Here is a 19,691-nt window from a genome sequence, read left to right as displayed (position 1 = left end):
CGTCAAGCTGATTGATATCTCTGTCTCACGCTCATCCCCACATTTGCCTTACCAATCATTGCAATAGAGCATGATAGATGAGGAAGACAACACGGAGGCCGCTTCTACAACGACTTCTCCAATACAGCAACCACGCCGTGGTCTACGTCTGCATCTGATGACGAGGCACCAGCTCGTGACGGCAACGAAGCAGCCAGTGCAATTGGAGAAGCCAGTGAACGTCTTATCATACTTAAGGTGAGGACTGGCTTTCAAGTGCACAGCTTACCCTCAGGGATCTGATGACTTCACCGTATCTGTTCACCCTGAGGAATTCCTTCCACATCATATCATTTACAATAACGATGGTTCCGAAGTGATGATTCACCCGGAACGTTACCTATCGGGGCAGCCATTGGCGGTCCTTCAAGCTCGGTCTCGGAACAGTACTCTGAACAGGACCACAGGGCCTGGAACGCCTCAAGAGCATTCTTTGCCCGTGTCCCCCACCCATAATCTTGCTTCATCAAGCCCAGCGGAACTGCTTTCTTCTACGTTCACTACTAAAACAGATGAAGTGGAGCCAATGGCCTCTGTCAGCAGCGTTCCAGCTGAGCTGACAGCGCCTCAAAATACAAGACGGTGGCAAGATTTGCTTACGGATATCAACAATTATGACCCCAGACTTTCCCACATTATGGCACATCTCTATGCCCAGTTGCACCCTGAAGTCAAACAAAGTCATATACCCAGACTCATCAACGACTTTGCAGTGGACCTTGGAGTCAGGCTGGGAAGATACACATATAGTACAAAAGTGTCCATCTCTAATGGGAGACTCTCATCTGCTGATGCTGATTTATACCGACAGGGGCAGAAGGACATCCTTGATTCTTTGGCGGCAGGTGCAATGTTATCTTACTGTGGAGGGAAGTTCCACAGCCTCTCTGGGGAGGGCAGTACAAATCATACCGCTGGACAACGTCTCCGGGAAGACCTTGAGACTGTTGGAGGGATCAGATAAGCTAAACGCGTTGAAACTTTTCTTCTGTTCGCTCGTTCATGTCTTTATGTATTACTATATCGTTCGATTTCAACTGATTATGAGACCCGTGCTTTAACCGACTAAGCGAATTCAGCAAGCATAATCTACCCATTGCTCATTCACTCGTTCACTCAACCAGCTCGACCGACCGGCCTCCTCGCTCGTCTTGTCACTGCTGGAGTATATATAGGGAAGTCAGGAAGACTAGCCTTCTGTGTGAGTGGGAGTGCGACGAGCCTTAGTGTTACGGGGTAACAACGAATCGAGAGGACTCTATCGAGTTCGACGGATTAGGACAGAGGAAAGCGGGAGTTGGAGGCAGTGCTGCAGTAGGTAGGGACGGGTTTTCCCTTTTCGAGATTTCCCCACTGGGTTTGCTCAAAAGCGGTTTTTCACCTGTCCGAGTATGTACATAGACGCTTGCAGTAGGAACTGAGAGGAGGACACGGATACCTGTAGACAGTATATAGTACAATCAGCAAAGTACCAACTTTGCTGATTCTTCAATATCATTCTTTGGCTACATCGATTGCAGAGGAGACACGATCCATTAGCACCAGAGCCCCTAGATTTCCACGAGACCTCCATCGAGTTCGACCCAACCTGCGACCTAGTCGTCGTGTTTCCAGTACCGTTACAAGTTGAAGAATCAGCCTTACGCACCTTGGGTCGAATCGGAGAGTACTGTATGCTCACCAGAGGGAAAGCGCGGAAAATGATACCAGAAAAAGAGGAGTTGAAACAAGGGCTAGTCCCAGAGGAAGAAATACCAACAAGTTCTTCGAGAAGTACCATTTCACATGATCTCACGTCTACTACCACTACCCCAGATCCGCTAAATGAATTATCGCAGCAGTTGTCACAATTGTTAGCCATTATGACGATGCAACAAAAGGAACAAAATGCATTAAGGGAAGAACTGGCTACGATGAAAGCTGACCGACAGAACCAACAGATACTCACATCGAAAGGGGCAAGTTTGATCGAAGTCGAAGAAAACAAGCCGTGTTTGGAGCCAAAACTTACCAACAACGAACGAACAGGAAGAACCAGGTGTGCGGATCCACCTACCTTCAGTGGAGAACGAGGAGAATTGGACAACTTCCTTGCAGCATGTCACATGAACTTCGAATTCAAAGGGGCAGAGTACGCCACCGATCGCAGAAAGATCCTGTTCATGTACGGGTATCTTCGAGGCACCCCTCAAATGCTTATAACCCCGGCCATAACCAATCCAAGTATATGGAATTCGACCGAATGGCTAGAGAGCTACGACAAATTCATCCAGCATTTACGAACTCAATTTGGAGACAGTAACATGGCAGGAACGGCTATGAGGAAATTGCAGGAGTTAAGACAGACGGATACGGCCGCCGAGTATTTTGCCAACTTTGAACTTTGGTCCACACACCTTGGAAAGGTACCCGATGCCATGAAAATCGCCTCAGCCATACAGGGCCTGAAGGAAGAGCTACTGAAAGTGGTAGTGGTAAATAACACCGATCCTCGAACCAAATCGGACTGGATCTATTTCAAACAACATGTGATAGGGACTGAGGAGAACCAACGGATGGCTGAAACGATGATTGCGGCGAATTGATGGGCTGCTAGACGCAAAAATGAGACGACCTGGCTTCCCCCTCGATCGAATTCGATGCGATTGGATACTAGTCCGCCCAACCCGGTAGAACGCCACTCACAATCGACTGGTAGAGGACCCTTGCCTGGTGGAAAACCAGGGATGATGAATTATGGTCTACCAAATGACCCTCCGGTCACTTGGACAGAGCACGGAGGACGTCTCAGCGAGAACGAAATGACTTGGAGGAGGGAGAACCGACGTTGTCTCAAATGTAGAAGTCCAGAACATTATGCCAACAACTGTCCGAATGGAGGAAACACGAGAAACAGTATTAGGGGATCCCCAAATCCGCATAACTCACCGATTCCTAGTGGATCGAACTCGATCACAACTGGATCCAAAGGGCCATTAGTTCGAGGAATGGCGGTGACCTTTGAAGAAGAGGGAAACGACTACCTGGCCTAAGTGATGCGACCACTTGCGGCCAGGATCTGCCCGGATCGCAGAGAATTCAAATACCAATAGATCTCAGTAATGACTCGGCCATAATATATATAAAAATACAAACAAAGAAAGATACCCTACAGATTGGAATGTTAATCGATACCGGGGCTACAGGAAGGTATGTGCAGCCGGCCTGTCCATTATACCATCTATTCCCAAAGAAACAATATCAGGTACCACGAAAAATTAGGTTCCTGGATGGAACTACCGCGACCTTAGTGACCGAATATGTAGAAGCAGAATTAGATCTAGGAAAAGGACTCAGGATTGCAACTCGACTGGATGTTATGGCATACGAAGGACCAGAAGTACTAGTAGGACTAGATTTCTTGAGACAGTTTAGGGCAAGGATCGATTGTGGAAAGGGACTGATCGAATTCGACGGAATTGGACAAGATACTGGTTGGAAATACCCAAGATTAGAAGAAGGATTAATAAGAGGAGCAACACTGGAGAAAGGGGAGGACGAAATGAGTGAGGAGGAACTGCGACAAATCATACCGACACAATGGCACCAGTACCTCGAATTATTCAAGGTAGAAAGAGCAAGAAGACTACCACCAAGAAGAGAATGTGACCACGAAATCGAATTAGTAGCAGGGGCTGAACTAAAACCAGGACCAATTTACCAACTGGACGAGCATGGGGATGCTTTCCTGAAGCAGTGGATCAATGATGGACTGACTAGTGGACATCTGCGAAGAAGTAAATCGCCCTATGGGTCCCCAGTATTCCTGGTCCCCAAGAAAGGAGTCATTCCCTATCGAGTAGTTACAGATTACCGGGCACTTAACAAGGTAACCATCAAGGATTCATACCCAATGCCACTCATCTCGACACTACTCGATCGACTTCAATTAGGAAGGATCTTCACTAAACTCGATTTGAAAGGGGCTTACCAGTTAGTCAGAATAAAGGAAGGAGATGAACATAAAGCTGCCTTACGAACAAGATACGGCAGTTTCGAGAGCACAGTCCTAAGGGATGGGTTGTGTAATGCACCAGCCACCTTTCAGAACTTTCTACAAGACATGTTTCACGATCTACTTGACGAAGGGGTAGTAGTTTATATCGACGACATCACGGTATACTCCGACACGATCGAAAACCATCAGATAATTGTCCAAAAGGTGTTAGATCGACTACTTGAAAACGATTTGGTCGTCAGTCCGAGGAAATGCGAATGGAGTTCAAATGAAGTGAAGTTCCTGGGGTATGTAATAGGACACGAACGGATCGAAATGGATCAAGAAAAGGTGAAAGCTATTCTAGAATGGGGAGAACCCATGACAGTCCGGGATACTCAAGTGTTCTTGGGCTTTGCAAATTTCTATCGGAGGTTTATCAAGGGGTTTTCGCATATTGTGGGACCTCTCACACGATTGACCAGGAAGGATCAGGCTTGGAACTGGACACAAGAATGCCAAAAGGCTTTTGACGATCTAAAGAAAACATTCACCACAGCACCGGTACTTCGACATTTTGATAGAACCCGACCGACTTGGATCGAAACCGATGGATCCGACTGCGCGATAGGTGCGATAGCGTCTCAAAGATTCCCTCACCCATCAATAAGGGGAACCACCGAACTTCACCCCGTTGCGTATTGGTCTCGAGCAATGACACCCTGTGAACTAAACTACACGGTAGGAGAGAAAGAATTACTAGCCATCGTGGACTGCCTGGTCGCCTGGAGGCCCTACTTGGCTAACAGTAGTGATGTTATAAAAATCATTACAGATCACAAGAACTTAGAGTACTTCCAAAGCAAGCGACAACTAAATCGAAGACAAATGAGATGGTTGGAAATATTGGGAGACTTCAACATAGAGATCACTTACCGACCAGGTAGCAAAAATGGGGGAGCAGATGCTCTGACAAGACGAGGAGATTATCATCCGGGAAAAGGGAGTAGCAAGGACCCGGATCTAAACAAAGGCAACTGGCTACAATTGCTACCGACACACGAACAAGTTGGATCGAATTCAATGGACTCAGAACACAAAGGGCCAAGACACATAGTAAGAGGAGCAATCCGAGAAGACTCATTATTCGGACTCATCAAGAACGGACTAAAAGACTCAGAAGACATAGCAAACATACGACGACTAGGACTACAAATGACACAGATACATAGCACACAGGACACACAGAGCACACAGGACACACAGAGCACACAGGACACACAGAAGACACAGATTAGCAACGAGACACCAATAGTATCTTGGACACAAAGCGGATTACTCTTGTACAAAAACAGAGTAGTCATACCAGAAGGACAAGCAAGATTAGAAGTAATGAAAGCAAGACACGATTCGATATTAATAGGACACCCAGGAAGAGATAAAACCATCACCTTAGTCAAAGAGGATTATTACTGGCCACATTTGGACGAGTATATTGCGAAGTACGTAAAAGGATGTGAGATCTGTAACCGACATAAGACTCATCGACATCAACCGTATGGACATCTAGTCTCTTTACCAGTACCCACACTCCCGTGGACAGATATCTCTATGGATATGGTGGGACCCCTACCAAAATCGACCGAGTTTGACGCGATACTAGTGATAGTCGATCGACTAACCAAGATGGCTAGATTTATTCCATGTACAACTGGACTAACAGCGAACAAAGTGGCCGACATCTACATCAAGGAGATCTTTTCAAAACATGGAGTACCTCGAACAATTGTATCAGATAGGGGAACTCAGTTTACAGCGGAAATTTGGAAGGAAATATGTCAGTTCCTGGGAATAAAAAACTTATACTCGACTGCGTATCACCCTCAAACAGATGGACAAACTGAGCGAGTAAATCAACAGATGGAAATCCTGCTCGGAATGTATGTAAACTACAACATGGACAATTGGGATCAACTTCTACCAATTGCTGAGTTCGCTTATAACTGTTCGCCACATAGTAGCCACGGTCTGTGTCCCTTTGAAGCCTGTTACGGCTATGTGCCACACTACGACATCCATTCGCACGATATTCGATCAAAGTCAAACAAGTTGGAGAGGAAATGGAGAGATATGGGAGAATTACATGCGACTGTTCAAGAACAGGTCAGGATGGCGAATGAAATTAGTGCAGAGTACTACAACAGGAGACACAAGAGCATACCAGAAGAATTCAGAAAGGGAGAACAGGTACTACTAAGTACAAAGTATCTTACGACGGAACGACCCAGTCGAAAACTAGAAGCAAAATACATTGGCCCCTTCAAGATCATAAGGAAAGTTGGAAAAAATGCTTTCGAATTAGATCTACCTCCATCAATGAAAGTGCACAATGTCTTCAATGTCACGCTGTTGGAACCATATCCTAATGATATGATACCAGGTCGACAGATACCACCCCCACCGCCTGTAGTAATTAACGGCCAGGATGAATTCCATGTGGAAGCAATCGTGGACAGCAGAATTCGACGAGGAAAGGAAGAGTTCAAGGTAAAATGGTTAGGATACACAGGAAATGCGGCCTATGACTGGGAACCACGAGAAAATGTAGAAGAGTTGGCCGTTTTTGGTGAATTTTTGGAAAAGAGGAAGAGGGACCCCAGAAGAAAGTGAGAATTCGATCAAGATCAACAAAACTGGGTCAGAAATGAATGCATACACAGGAAGTATAGCTACAAGTAGAGAGATATAAACACACTACTCAATGGAGGCGTTAGAATCGGCTCGGGGGCGACGGGCCGAAGCGGGGATACGAATGACATTGCGGGGAAGAGGAGTATGGGGAGAAGAGGATGGACCGGCAACTGGCTGAGAGGAACTCAATCCTGTAGGATCACCAGTAGAAGTAAGATGATCCAGAGTTTCATCGGCAGAAGGAGGAGCGTAGTTGGCGGAAATAAGATGAAGGGATTTGTAAAGAGCCAGATGTTGAGAAGGGAGAGGAAGGAGAAGGGAGGTAAAGAGATGGATGTAACCCGAAAGTTGGGTCAGACAGGCGGATTGGTCATGGGCAGGAAGGGATCGATAACGGACCGAAGCCGCACAAAGTTCGTGCTCCAGGACAAAGGTAACCTTGGAAGTGACCGTTCTTGCTCCCACAACAATACCCTATACATCAACATCGACCAAGTTCGAAGGAAATAGACAGGTACCTCACGGAATTTGGACTCAGGGTTGTTGGTCTTCACCGAACATTTTGAAGTACCCTTAGCAGAGCATTCACCACACACACCACCGACTGAATTGCATCAACATTGAACGAGTCGCAGCAAGAACTTACGAGGGCCAATACAACCAACACGAAAGTCTTCACCACCATCGAGACGACGTTGACAATCGGTACAGAGCTCACCCTCTAGCCGAACAACAGCACCATTTTTGTTGCGGAGGCGCCAACCTTGGGCCAAACGATCGAGCTAATGATTAGAATCGATAAAACTTGAAAGAATTCGAGACTTACAGCGTTCTTAAACCACTTTACAGTGGGCTTGATGGCGTTGGTTTCGCGGAAACGGTCCAGAGCTTCGTTCTTCAACGCGAGACGAACAGAGGGGAAGGTCATGCTGGCCCAAAGGGTAGCTAACAAGTCAGAAGCGAACAGAACTCGGTGGAATTCTCACCGATTTCGGAGTCTTTTCGATCCTCGAGCAACTTAACCAGTTCCTGATTGACGGTAACCTTGCAAGGGGCGTGAAAGATGTCACCAAGTTCTTCGGGAACCTCCACAAGTTCGTCGGAAGCCTCAGAAGGAGGACCAGTGGGTTGCTTACCGGGAGAATTTTCATTTTCGACGACGGTAGGGTGTTCGGATTCGACGGATTTGGCGGGAGATAGGTTCTCACCAGTGGCAGATGGCCCAGCACCCCCTTCGAAGTCGAAATATTGCTCGATGACATGGTCATCAAGGAGCGATTGTGCTTCGCGAGAAGGACCGGATTGATACTTCTCCTTAATGGTGTCGAGAGCTCGTCGAGACGCATCAACCAATGGGGGTTGAGAGGAAGCGGCTTCAGACGTAATTCTCATTCTTTTCGTTTTACGCATGAGGAGTTCGGGGTCGACGTCAGGCAGGATTGCCAAGGTAGAAGCTCGAGTTTGACGGGAGGAGGTGGAAGGAGACAACTAATCTCGTCAGCCAGTGAGAGATAGGAGGATATACATCGAATTCGAAGGGAATTGCTTACAGTACGCTTAGACATGCTCACAGACAGGTCAGAGTTGGAAGGATACTCTAAGATATGAATAAGATATGGATGGATGATGATAGATAAGTAAAAAGAACGACAAACAAGAGGTAAAGAGAGAATGAGGAGGAAAGAAGAGAAAGAAGACGGGGAGGTAACTTGGTCAGTAATTTCTCGATCACATTGGAGGTCCGTGCGGGTGACGCGTTTTCATGGCAACCGTCACACTAGCGTGGGTATGATGTCAGGGCGCACCAAAGGTGTCTAAGAACAATCCATGTGCATCACCTGGTTACAGGGTTCAGGATCCTCGGCGAGGATCCTTGAGACAGGGGGGGAAACTTGTTACGGGGTAACAACGAATCGAGAGGACTCTATCGAGTTCGACGGATTAGGACAGAGGAAAGCGGGAGTTGGAGGCAGTGCTGCAGTAGGTAGGGACGGGTTTTCCCTTTTCGAGATTTCCCCACTGGGTTTGCTCAAAAGCGGTTTTTCACCTGTCTGAGTATGTACATAGACGCTTGCAGTAGGAACTGAGAGGAGGACACGGATACCTGTAGACAGTATATAGTACAATCAGCAAAGTACCAACTTTGCTGATTCTTCAATATCATTCTTTGGCTACATCGATTGCAGAGGAGACACGATCCATTAGCACCAGAGCCCCTAGATTTCCACGAGACCTCCATCGAGTTTGACCCAACCTGCGACCTAGTCGTCGTGTTTCCAGTACCGTTACACTTAGGTTTTATACCAACAGTCGCTTCACTTGAACGTCATTGTCTTCTTGCTCGTTCGAACGGCTGACCACCACATACATAGAGAACTCGACCGACATCGACTAGATCGAACTCGTCCTGTCCTGTCCTCATCTCGCTCGATATCAGCAGCATCACCCCATCATGTCGTCCAATGATCTCTCCAAATCGTTCGACACTGTGCCCAAGCTCACTGGGAAAGAGAATTACCTGGTCTGGCATCAGAGGTTGACAGTTGTTCTCTTCATGACTCGAACTCGTTCGTTCGTTCTCCCCACCACCATTGCGCCAACTGCTACCACTACAACTTCCTCCACTGGATCATCCCTCTCGCTCGAAGCCTGGAACGAACGAGATGAACAAGTCGCTGCCGCCATCCTCCACTCCACTTCTGAGGATATCCTGTCTGCTCATCTTCACCTTCTATCTCCTGTTGATCCCCCTTCGACCGATCGACCGGTTTCCACCACCATCTCCCCTGCTTATCGAGCTCGAACGATCTATGATTCGCTCAAGAAGACATATGGAACTAATGGGGCTCAATACTCGTTTGCTCTGGGGAAGAAGTTTGTGGATAATAGGTGTTCAGAGGATGAGGATGTTGAAGAATGGGTGAACAAAGTGCTCGCTCAATATTGTGATCTCAAAGTTCTTTCGTACGATCTCGATCAACTCTGTGTCAATGTTCTTCTCAATGGTCTTCCTGATCGCTTCAGTTCGTTCATTGATGGCATTTGGAAGGAAGATGATACCCCCTCTGTGGAAAACATCAAGATCGAAATTCTTCGAGTGAACGCAGGTCAGCGAAACCGAACGAACGACAAGGCTCTAGCAGCTCAAGTTTCCTCACTTTCCATGAGACAAACCTCAGCTGCTCGTTTGAGCGAAGACTCCCTCATGGTGTTCTATGCTGGATTGAAGAAGGCAGGGAAGGGACCAAGCAAGGAACATCCCTGTGCTCGATGTGGATCGGTCGATCATTGGGTGGTAGACTGCCCAGTTCCTGCATCCTCGAACGAGCGAGGCAGAACCAAGAAATGGAAGGGAAAGAAAGGAAAGGGTCGATCGAACGAGGTTGCCGCTCCTGTAAAGACTGAAACAGAGACAGCTGCCATTGCCTCACAAGCTGTCACCTCGTTCGGGTGCAATGATATCGAACATCTCCTCCTCACCACCGACAGCAACTCGATCTCGCTTGCTGCTCGCTCAAGCCAATGGATCCTTGACTCTGGGGCAAGTGAACATATGAGTGGGGACATCAATTGGTTGAAGGACCTCAAATCAACCGAGTCGATCGCTCGAATCACAACTGCTGGAGGGAGAACTCTTGCAGCAAGCTCGTGCGGCTCGGTCAATCTTACCAACCACCTCGATCACAAGGTATCACTTAGTCGAGTTCTTTATGTACCTGACCTGGGATTTAACCTCATCTCGGTGTCTCGACTCGACTCGCTCGGAGCAACGGTGGTGTTTGGTGGTGGGAAGTGCTCTGTCATGAAAGGTGAGCTCGAGGTACTTCGAGCGCACAAAGTGGATAAGGTGTATGTGGTGGAAGCTGGAGAATGGTCCGATCGAACGACCGATCTGAAGGACATGGCTCGGATCTTACCCACCTTGTTTGAACCCACTACTCTTGCACTGGCAACCAACAACATCAAAGCCAGTAATACTCGAACGACCTGGGACATCTGGCATCGACGCCTTGGTCATTTATCCTCCAGTGCCATGAAATCGCTCTTCGGTCGAATGAGCAACGGAGCATCACTCGCTCGCTCGACACCTCCTAAAGATGTCTGTGAAGGTTGTGTTATGGGAAAGATTGTGCGCCCTCCTTTCCCACCAAGTGAATCAAGAGCTGAAGCTATCCTAGACCTCGTTCACACCGACCTCTGCGGACCAATGGGAGTTCGCTCGGATGGAGGAGCACAGTATATGATGGTACTGGTGGATGATCATTCGAGATATACCTGGTCGTTCTTTCTCGCTCAAAAGTCAGATGCATTCGGTCGATTCAAAGAGTGGCTCGCTCGAGTAGAACGAGTTAGCGAGCGGAAACTCAAATGTCTTCGTTCAGACAATGGAGGAGAATTCACAAGCAAGGAGTTTGAAAGCTATCTCGCATCGCTGGGAGTAGAGCACCAAACCACAGCTGCCTACACTTCTCAGCAGAATGGAGTAGCAGAGCGAGCAAATCGAACTATTGTTGAACGAACAATTGCACTCCTCCACTCAGAGAAACTTCCTGTCACTCTATGGGCAGAGATCATGGCAACTGTTGTGTATCTCAAGAATCGATCACCATCTCGCTCGATCAAAGATAAGACTCCACTCGAGATGTTTGCTCATATCAAGCCTAACTTATCCAAACTCAGAGTTGTTGGATGTGCGGCTTGGGCGCTCGTTCGGAAAAGCGCTCGAGATAGTAAACTTCAACCTCGTGCAACCTTGTGCTGTCTCCTTGGATATGCTCTCACTCAGAAGGCATACCGACTCTGGGATCCACTCGCTCGAAAGGTCATCATCTCACGCGATGTCATCTTCGATGAATCCATTTCACCACAGAGGATGCTACGCTCATCTCCTTCGCTTGCTGAGTTGAACAAGCTCTTTCTACTTGACACACAGCTTGGTGCTAAAACAAGATCAATTGAACCTGAACCCACTTCAAAAACAAGTACTTCGAGCATCTCGAGCCCGTTCGATGTGTTCGAAGTGGTGGGAGATGAAGAAGAGGTGGGAGATGAAGAAGTGGTGGGAGCAGGAGGACAGGTGGGAGATGGAGAGAGGGCAGGAACAGAGGAATTGGTGGGAGATGAAGGGCAAAATCGAACGAACGAATTGGCTCGATTCCCTGGTTGGCAATATGAGGAAGACCCCCGGTTTGCTCGAGAGCACGCTCCCTCACCCGAACTGGAAGATCGTCAACCCGAACGAATGCAAACTCGCTCGGGTCGAACATTTGGTCTTGTCTCCCAGTATCCAGACTACGAGATCGAGCTGAACGATTTCCTCGGTCGACCGGGCGACCATGATTTTTCTCCTTCAGACGCTCGCCTCCCTCAATGGCCAAATCCCCTCTCACCATATTCGCTTGCTGCCTTTGCGGCACGCATCTCGGTCGATGAGCCTCGTTCGTGGGAAGAAGCAATCCGATCGCTCGACTCAAAGCAATGGAAATCAGCTGCTCAGGATGAAATGAATTCTCTTCAAAAGGCAAAGGTCTATCATCTGGTACCTCGATCGATCGCTCGAGGCAGGATTGTAACTTGCAAATGGGTTTTTAGGGTCAAGAGATTTGCCAGTGGTGACATCAATCGGTTCAAGGCTCGACTAGTCGCTCGAGGTTTCACTCAACAACCTGGCATTGATTATGATGAGACATTTGCTCCTGTTGCCAAGTTTCAATCCATTCGAACAATCCTCGCACTGGCTGCCATGCACGATCTTGAACTTCATCAGATGGACGTAAAAACTGCCTTCCTCTACGGTTCGCTCGATGAAGTAGTCTATATGGAACAACCAGAAGGGTTTGCTCAAGATGACAAGATGGTCTGGAAACTGGACAAATCACTCTATGGACTCAAGCAGGCACCTCGAGCTTGGTACCGCGAACTCGACTCAACACTTCGCTCACTCGGGTTCGTTCGAACGATGTCAGATCACTCAATCTATGTTCGAGGTCAGTTCGATGATCTAATCATTGTTGGAGTGTATGTGGATGACCTCACCATTGCTGCATCTCGCTCAAGCACGCTCGAATTCTTCAAGAACGAAATGTCAAAGCGATATGACATGAAAGATCTTGGTGAGCTGCACTTCATCCTTGGTTTACAAGTCAAGCGCGATCGATCGAAGCGCCAGCTCGATCTATGCCAAACTCAAGTACATTGACACCATCCTCACACGATTTGATATGCAAGATTGCAAACCAAAAGACACACCCATGAAAGACAAAACAATCCTGCATGCTCGCCTCCCTGAAGAACCCTCGACGGATCGAAGTCGATATCTGACAGCCATTGGTTCGCTCATGTATGCCATGCTTGGAACTCGACCAGATCTTGCGTATGTGGTCGGATTGCTCGGTCGATTCTCAAGTGACCCCTCTATCACTCATTGGGAAGCAGTCCTCTCTGTCTTACAATATCTCAAACACACCCGAACGATCGGTATGCGATACGCGAATGGTGGGAGCGAGCTGGATGGATTTAGTGATGCAGATTTTGCTACGAGCGACACCGAGCGACGTCGATGTACAAGCGGTTATGTCTTTAGACTTTGGGGTGGAACCATCAGTTGGCAATCCAAGCTTCAGCCTTCTGTTGCTCTTGCCACAGGAGATGCTGAGTATGTGGGACTTGCGCAAGCCGCTCGAGAAGCAATGTGGCTTCGTTCGCTCTTATCAGAACTTGGATTTGCTCCCAAGAAAGCAATCAAACTCTATGGGGATAATCAAGCATCGATCGCCATCGCTCGAAATCCAACTGGTCACTCTCGAGCAAAACAGATCGATATTCGGTTTCATTATCTTCGTGAACTTGTCGAACGATCGATCATCAATATTGAGTATGTCAAAACTGCTGCAATGCTTGCTGATGGACTCACAAAACCCTTGTCACCAACTTTGTTCGCTCGATTCACAGAAATGCTTGGTCTATCACTATTTCCTGCAAGCATTGAGAGAGCTTGTGTAGTCGTCACACTACCGGACGAGCCTCCTGACTACACCCGCTTTGGTGACTCTGACACATCCGGTCAGGTTGACACTTCCGGTCCACCAAACACTTCCGGCCGTCTGGGCGGTTCCGGCCGTCTGGGCAGTTCCGGTGAACCTAACACTTCCGGCCCAGTAGAAGCAGTTGAAAGCAACAAACGAGATCCCACTTGGCCATATATGAAGAACACTGTCAACCATCACTACCCATTCAACAACATGCCCTCAGCTACAGCTCAAGCTCAAATCGATCGAGCCACATTCATTCAAGAGAATGGTCAAATCTCCCTCCCCGGATGCCAAACTTGCCGTGATTCTAAGAAAAGCTGTATAATCCTTCTCCTTTCACACCCTCGTGCGACCAAACTGTCCAAATGTAACACATGTACGCTCAATAAACATCCTTGTTCTATTGACTCTAAACATCAAAGAGAGAACTTTGATGCTCAGATAACGATACACCCAGACCAATTATCCCCTTCCGGCTACGATTTACATCCAGAAACTAGTTCTCAACCTTCTACCACCCTCAGTGAACAAGAACGCTCGTCTACATCAGCAGCCCTTCATCGACTGGATGAGGTAATCTCAAACATGGAAACGGAACTTGTGAAATTACGAGGCATCAGATTGGATTTATTGAAGGAAGGTGATGAATTTGATAAGGACAGCAAATCAGGAGACGGGAGCGAGATGGGAGATGGGAGCGAGATGGGAGATGGGAGCGAGATGGGAGATGGGAGCGAGATGGGAGACGGGAGCGAGATGGGAGATGAGGACGAAATGGGAGACGGAACAGGAGACGAAACGGGAAGCGACACAACAATGGATTTGGAGTGATTCATAGTCATGCGCACGGAACAACGGCTTTCCTGAAAGTTCTAACTGCGTTTGCTTGGTGGGAGTGTTGGAGGGATCAGATAAGCTAAACGCGTTGAAACTTTTCTTCTGTTCGCTCGTTCATGTCTTTATGTATTACTATATCGTTCGATTTCAACTGAGACCAGTGGCTTCCCTCCTGCGTATCTGGAATTGCAGGACGGCAAGTTTTCCGTAGGCTTCCCTGGACCCTTACCATTTCACCGATGGCGCAGCAGAATGAACGAGTCGTATCCGGAGGGCCCTCCCTGGGGCACAATCTCACAAGTACTTCATGAGCCGTCATTCAGATCCCCCAGATCAAGGAGATTGTGATTGATGAATTCAGCCATATGGGGCAGAGGGACAATGTGGTCCTTTGTGCTGCTATGACATTTTAACATCTCCCATAAGACACATGAGATGAGCTAGTACGATGCATAGGAATCCAGATGAGACTTTTGCATGTCAGCTCACTGTGCTTCCATCTCATGTTGGGGACCGGATCTTCCCCATCATTTCTTCACCGTTTTCATAATAGCAATGTTAAGGACCCAGCCGGAGACGGACCACTCCGGAGTCGCACGGATCTGATTGGACCCGGTCAGAGATGGACCCCTCCGGAGTGGTATGCTTCTATGCGGACCCAGCCGGAGAATCTCCATCAGACCCAGCTGGAGATCGCCACACTCAACAAGTCTCCGATAATTCCTGCCCAACATGTCCAATGAACTTGTGCTCTTTCTGTTTACATTCCATCCTAACACCTGTATCATCCCTTTGTGATTGTTTCTTACTGCTTTCACGTGTAAACCATGTCAAATCCTTCAACCAACTCCCTTCCTCAAGACGCCTTCACACCGCAGTTTGAACACGCTTTTGTAAACTGGGTGAAGAACGAAAACTTTGCCTACACCTTCACAGACGAGGATATCGAAGCTCGACGCTGGGTTTTGAAACATGATGGGGCCTCACCCCCTCACTTCCAAGCACCACATAACTCCTGGCTTACAAAGGTCCGGAAACAACATCGTCTTGGGGAGAATGGGGAAGAAGTCCTCTATCGACCTTCTCCTGAAGGTGATCAATGGTACAAGCTTGTTCCTATCTCACAAGTTCTCACAGTCATCAAACGAGTACATTGTTTACAAACCGCCCACTCAGGACAGAACAAGACTCATGAAGAGATTGCTAGGTACTACCGTGGTGTAGGGAAGAAGGAAGTGGTGAAAGCAATTAAATCGTGCAATATCTGCATGCTGAAGTAAGTTCCTGTACATGGAGCAGGATGTGCTAAATCTCTCAGAGCTCGCAACAAGGATCCTGGTCAAATCCAACCCATCACGTCCAGCTTTCCCTTTGAGCGTATCCAAATCGATCTTGTTGATATGCGCGCAATGGAGTGTAAAGTCGGAACAGAAACAATGCGCTGGATATGCCATATTAAGGACCATTTTACAAAGTATTCACAGATGGTAGGTGATTATCCTGCTCTTGGTATGGCCGGCTAATCTCAGTACGCCATGCCAAAAAAAAGTGCAGCAGATGTTGAACAGCATCTTATGACCTGGATCAATCACTTTGGAGCACCACAAATACTCCAGTCCGACAATGGTAGAGAATTCTGCAACACGCTTATCATCAATTTGGCAAAGCGCTTTGATATCAAGATAAAACATGGGCTACCTCGCACACCTCGTGTCCAGGGCCTTGTTGAGCAGGGAAACTCAACCATGAAGAGCCGATTATCAAAATGGTGTTTGGATAACCCAGACCGGCCGTGGTATGTTCCAAGATGAGGAGATGCTCGAGGGTTGCTGACTGCCATCAGGGCCGATGGACTCCCACATGTAATCCGCTCCATCAATTTCACAAGACACAGTGCTACACTACACACACCTTATCGTGCTGTTTTTGGGCGTAAACCCCGTGAAATTGATATGTGGGACACTCTAGAAGGGCGAGACTGTCACGAACTACGTCGCGACACCTCGATTACTCCACCAACAATGACCCTCCTTTGGCCATCAAAACCCCATCACGCCTTAACCTCTTTACTCTACACGTAACTCAGGACTTCTGACACCAAGTACGGCGAAGTTAGACGGAGTTAGGCTAAGTAGGAACAATGGGAGCAGAAGTACGGCGAAGTTAGACGGAGTTAGGCTAAGTAGGGACAATGGGAGCAGAAGTACGGCGAAGTTAGACGGAGTTAGGCTAAGTAGGGACAATGGGAGCAGAAGTGCGGCGATGTTAGGCGGAGTTAGTCGAAGGAGGAAGAGGATGGCCGAGGGCTCGGGGAAGTTGGACGAAGTGCGTTGAAGTACGTCAAAGCGCGAGAGGGTTGGATGAACGTCTAGGAGGAGTAGATAATATTAGCTGAGAAGATCGCTGAAGTTCTTCAGCGATCCTTGATTGTTGTCAGTAGTGAAAGACATAGAGATAGCTATATACAATCGAGATACATCGCCATCAGTAGAACAAAACCTCAGTTAGAGTAACTACGCCGAAGTACGCCGTAGTTACACTCCTTTCGATGTCTGCGCCCTCCTAGTTGGGTGAGACATCGACTTAGAAGCGTCAAGTTAGCCGAGGTTCGTCGACCGTCGGTCTACTAGAAGATAGTTGTTCGACAGCCGTGACAGTATCAAGGATCGCTCTTACCGACGACCCGTGCGAACCTCGGAGAAGTACGAAGATATTATGGAACCAGAAAGGAGAGTTACGCGAGGCATGAGTAGGGATGGAGACAGGATGGAAGAGAACGAGAGGAGAGCATTGGAGGAGCTTAGCAGAGCAATGGGGCAGGACCTTGGAGTGGAGGATAGTGTGGGGGGATCAATTCAAGGAGATGAGTTCGTTCCACCGGTGCCTTCTAACCCTCCTTCTCCTCCGTCTAATGCTCTCCCACCTGCGGGATCCCCACTTGGATCAGACCAAACCCCACGCCCAAGAGAAAACACTGGAAGTACGGCGAACTTGGGAGAAGAAGGAACACAAGGGGTGGTGTTGGCCTTGATGCAGATGGTGGCGAATATGAACAAAGACATGATGGAGGAGAGAAGGCGTAGGGAGGAATGGGAACAGAGAAGAGAAAGGGATACAGTGGGCGGGATTGCAGAAGGGATATCAGAAGGAGTGAGGTACGCCATGGGACGGCAAACTTCGGCGACCCCAAGCGTAGTGGGCGAACAACGGAAGGGGATAAAGCTACCTAACCCAGACCTCTGGAGAGGAGATCGGAACAAGTTAACCGCCTTTCTGTCTGAGTGCGACGTACATTTCGAATTGAACTCTCATCTTTTCCCCGACGACACTAAGAAAGTCTTTTTCATGATCTCTCATCTACGCGAAACACCTCTTCTTGCAGTGCAGCCCGATCTATCCAAAAGACCTCTTCCTGAGTACCTCACGACACACGATCAGTTCATTAAGTACCTCAAGACTAACTTTGGTGATCCAGACGAAGAAGGAACTGCGGCCCGACAACTTAACGACCTCAAGCAAACCGGGTCTGCTTCGGACTACTTCTCCGCCTTCCAGCGACATGTTGCGATTCTTAAGTGGTCTGATGATGGAAACCTAGTTGACCGAGCCAAGAAAGGACTAAAATCACACCTTCTAGATGAAATTGCAAGACACGGTAGATCGTTTGGGACTGTGAAAGAGCTATTGGAGTTTGTGATTCCCTTGGACAACCGCCTGTGGAGGAGACAAGTGGAGAAGGAGGCAGAGAGGAAAAGGGAAGGAGGGATAAGGACAACGACAGTGGTGGAAAGTCAGAGGACAGAGAAGAAAGAAGAGAAGAAATGGGAAAAGGGGCAACCTTCGGCGCAGGGTGGTGTCCAGGCGGCTATGATGTCGACGGTGGTAAAGAGTACACCGCCAAACATCGACGAAGTTCGCCGAAGATGGCCTAGGCCGAGCTCCGATCTGAGGGAGACAAGGAGGAAGGAGGGGAAGTGTACCGAGTGTGGTGAAGCAGGACATTGGCTGAAGGAATGCCCTGTAAGGGAGGCTAAGGTTAAGGTTGGACTGTTGCCTCCATGGGGGGGGAAGTTCGGAGAACGTGGTGGAGGATCGGGAGGGAACGCAGTACCTCTCGGACAGAGGAGGAACTTGAATGCGGTTGGAGGAGAAGTAGATTTGGAAGAGGACCAGGGAAAAGAAGAGGACCTGTCGCAGTAGGCGAGGCTCGGCGGGTCCGCCATATTCTCTCGGCCACCATTCCCAAACCCATAAAAGAAACACAGCTGATGGAGCCAGAGGATTGTGAATACAAAAATACACCACTCAGTACCCCTTGTTCATGCAATGTCGATAATCATCTCCTCATCCCTTCCGTTTCCAGAGATCAACCTAAATCGGACATTTTCATTAATGGAATAAAGCTAACTACGCTCTGGGACACTGGAGCTACTTGTTCATATATAAGCCCTAGGGCGGCAGCGAAGATAGGTGTAGACAAGAGGCGATATCAGGTGAGCGTACCCGTTCACATGTTCGACGGCTCGGTGAGTGTCGCTGGACCCATCACCGAGTTTGTCGAAGTCGGATTTAGTTTGACGAAGGACGCCGAAGTGCGATCTGTTTGTCTCGATGTAACAACGCTCTGCGACGCAGATGTTGTGATAGGGTGGGATTGGATGAGGAAGGAAGGGGTTGTCCTTGATGGAAGAGACAACTCGGTGAAATTTCCCATTCCAACCCCACCAAGTGCGGCGAAGTTAGCGGCCATAGGGCTGCCGACTCCGACGGACGCGATAGACCTCCGCGGCGAAGATGAGCTTGAAGAGCTGAGCCCGGAGGAACAAGACGAGTTGTTCCAGGTAGTTCCTGAACAATACCACCAGTACATTGACGTTTTTAATCCGAAGAAGGGAGGAGAGACCCTTCCCCCTTCAAGGTCCTACGATTTGAAGTTTGAGCTTAAGGAGGGGGCGAACCTTAAGGTCGCCTCCCTCTATGCTCAAGGAGAAGATCAGAGACGCGCGCTGAGAGACATACTAGATCGCGAAATCGCCGCTGGCCGAATTCGGGCAAGTAACTCGCCATACGGCTCACCAATGTTTATGATACCGAAGAAAGCCGAAGGACAATGGCGA

General features: G+C 48.3%; 2 protein-coding genes across 2 annotated transcripts; one reads left to right on the top strand and one right to left on the bottom strand.

Annotated features, from left to right (window-relative positions):
* Window positions 1-7,240: 7,240 nt before the first annotated feature.
* On the bottom strand, window positions 7,241-8,271 carry TREMEDRAFT_61202 (uncharacterized protein; the record flags this gene model as incomplete). Its single annotated transcript, XM_007003492.1, has 5 exons — window positions 7,241-7,278; window positions 7,353-7,488; window positions 7,533-7,651; window positions 7,693-8,194; window positions 8,257-8,271. The coding sequence occupies 5 exons, from the start codon at window positions 8,269-8,271 to the stop codon at window positions 7,241-7,243; spliced, it is 810 nt and encodes a 269-aa protein (XP_007003554.1).
* Window positions 8,272-15,401: 7,130 nt separating this feature from the next.
* On the top strand, window positions 15,402-18,774 carry TREMEDRAFT_61200 (uncharacterized protein; the record flags this gene model as incomplete). The annotated part of the gene is made up of 5 exons (XM_007003491.1): window positions 15,402-15,829; window positions 15,852-16,061; window positions 16,677-16,899; window positions 17,212-17,691; window positions 18,382-18,774. 5 exons carry the CDS (start codon window positions 15,402-15,404, stop codon window positions 18,772-18,774), a joined length of 1,734 nt encoding a protein of 577 aa, XP_007003553.1.
* Window positions 18,775-19,691: the final 917 nt, after the last annotated feature.

Source organism: Tremella mesenterica, assembly GCF_000271645.1.
Source record: "Tremella mesenterica DSM 1558 unplaced genomic scaffold TREMEscaffold_3, whole genome shotgun sequence".
In the NCBI taxonomy this organism is placed as follows: Eukaryota; Fungi; Basidiomycota; class Tremellomycetes; order Tremellales; family Tremellaceae; genus Tremella; species Tremella mesenterica.
This window is presented reverse-complemented; position numbering and strand designations above follow the sequence as displayed.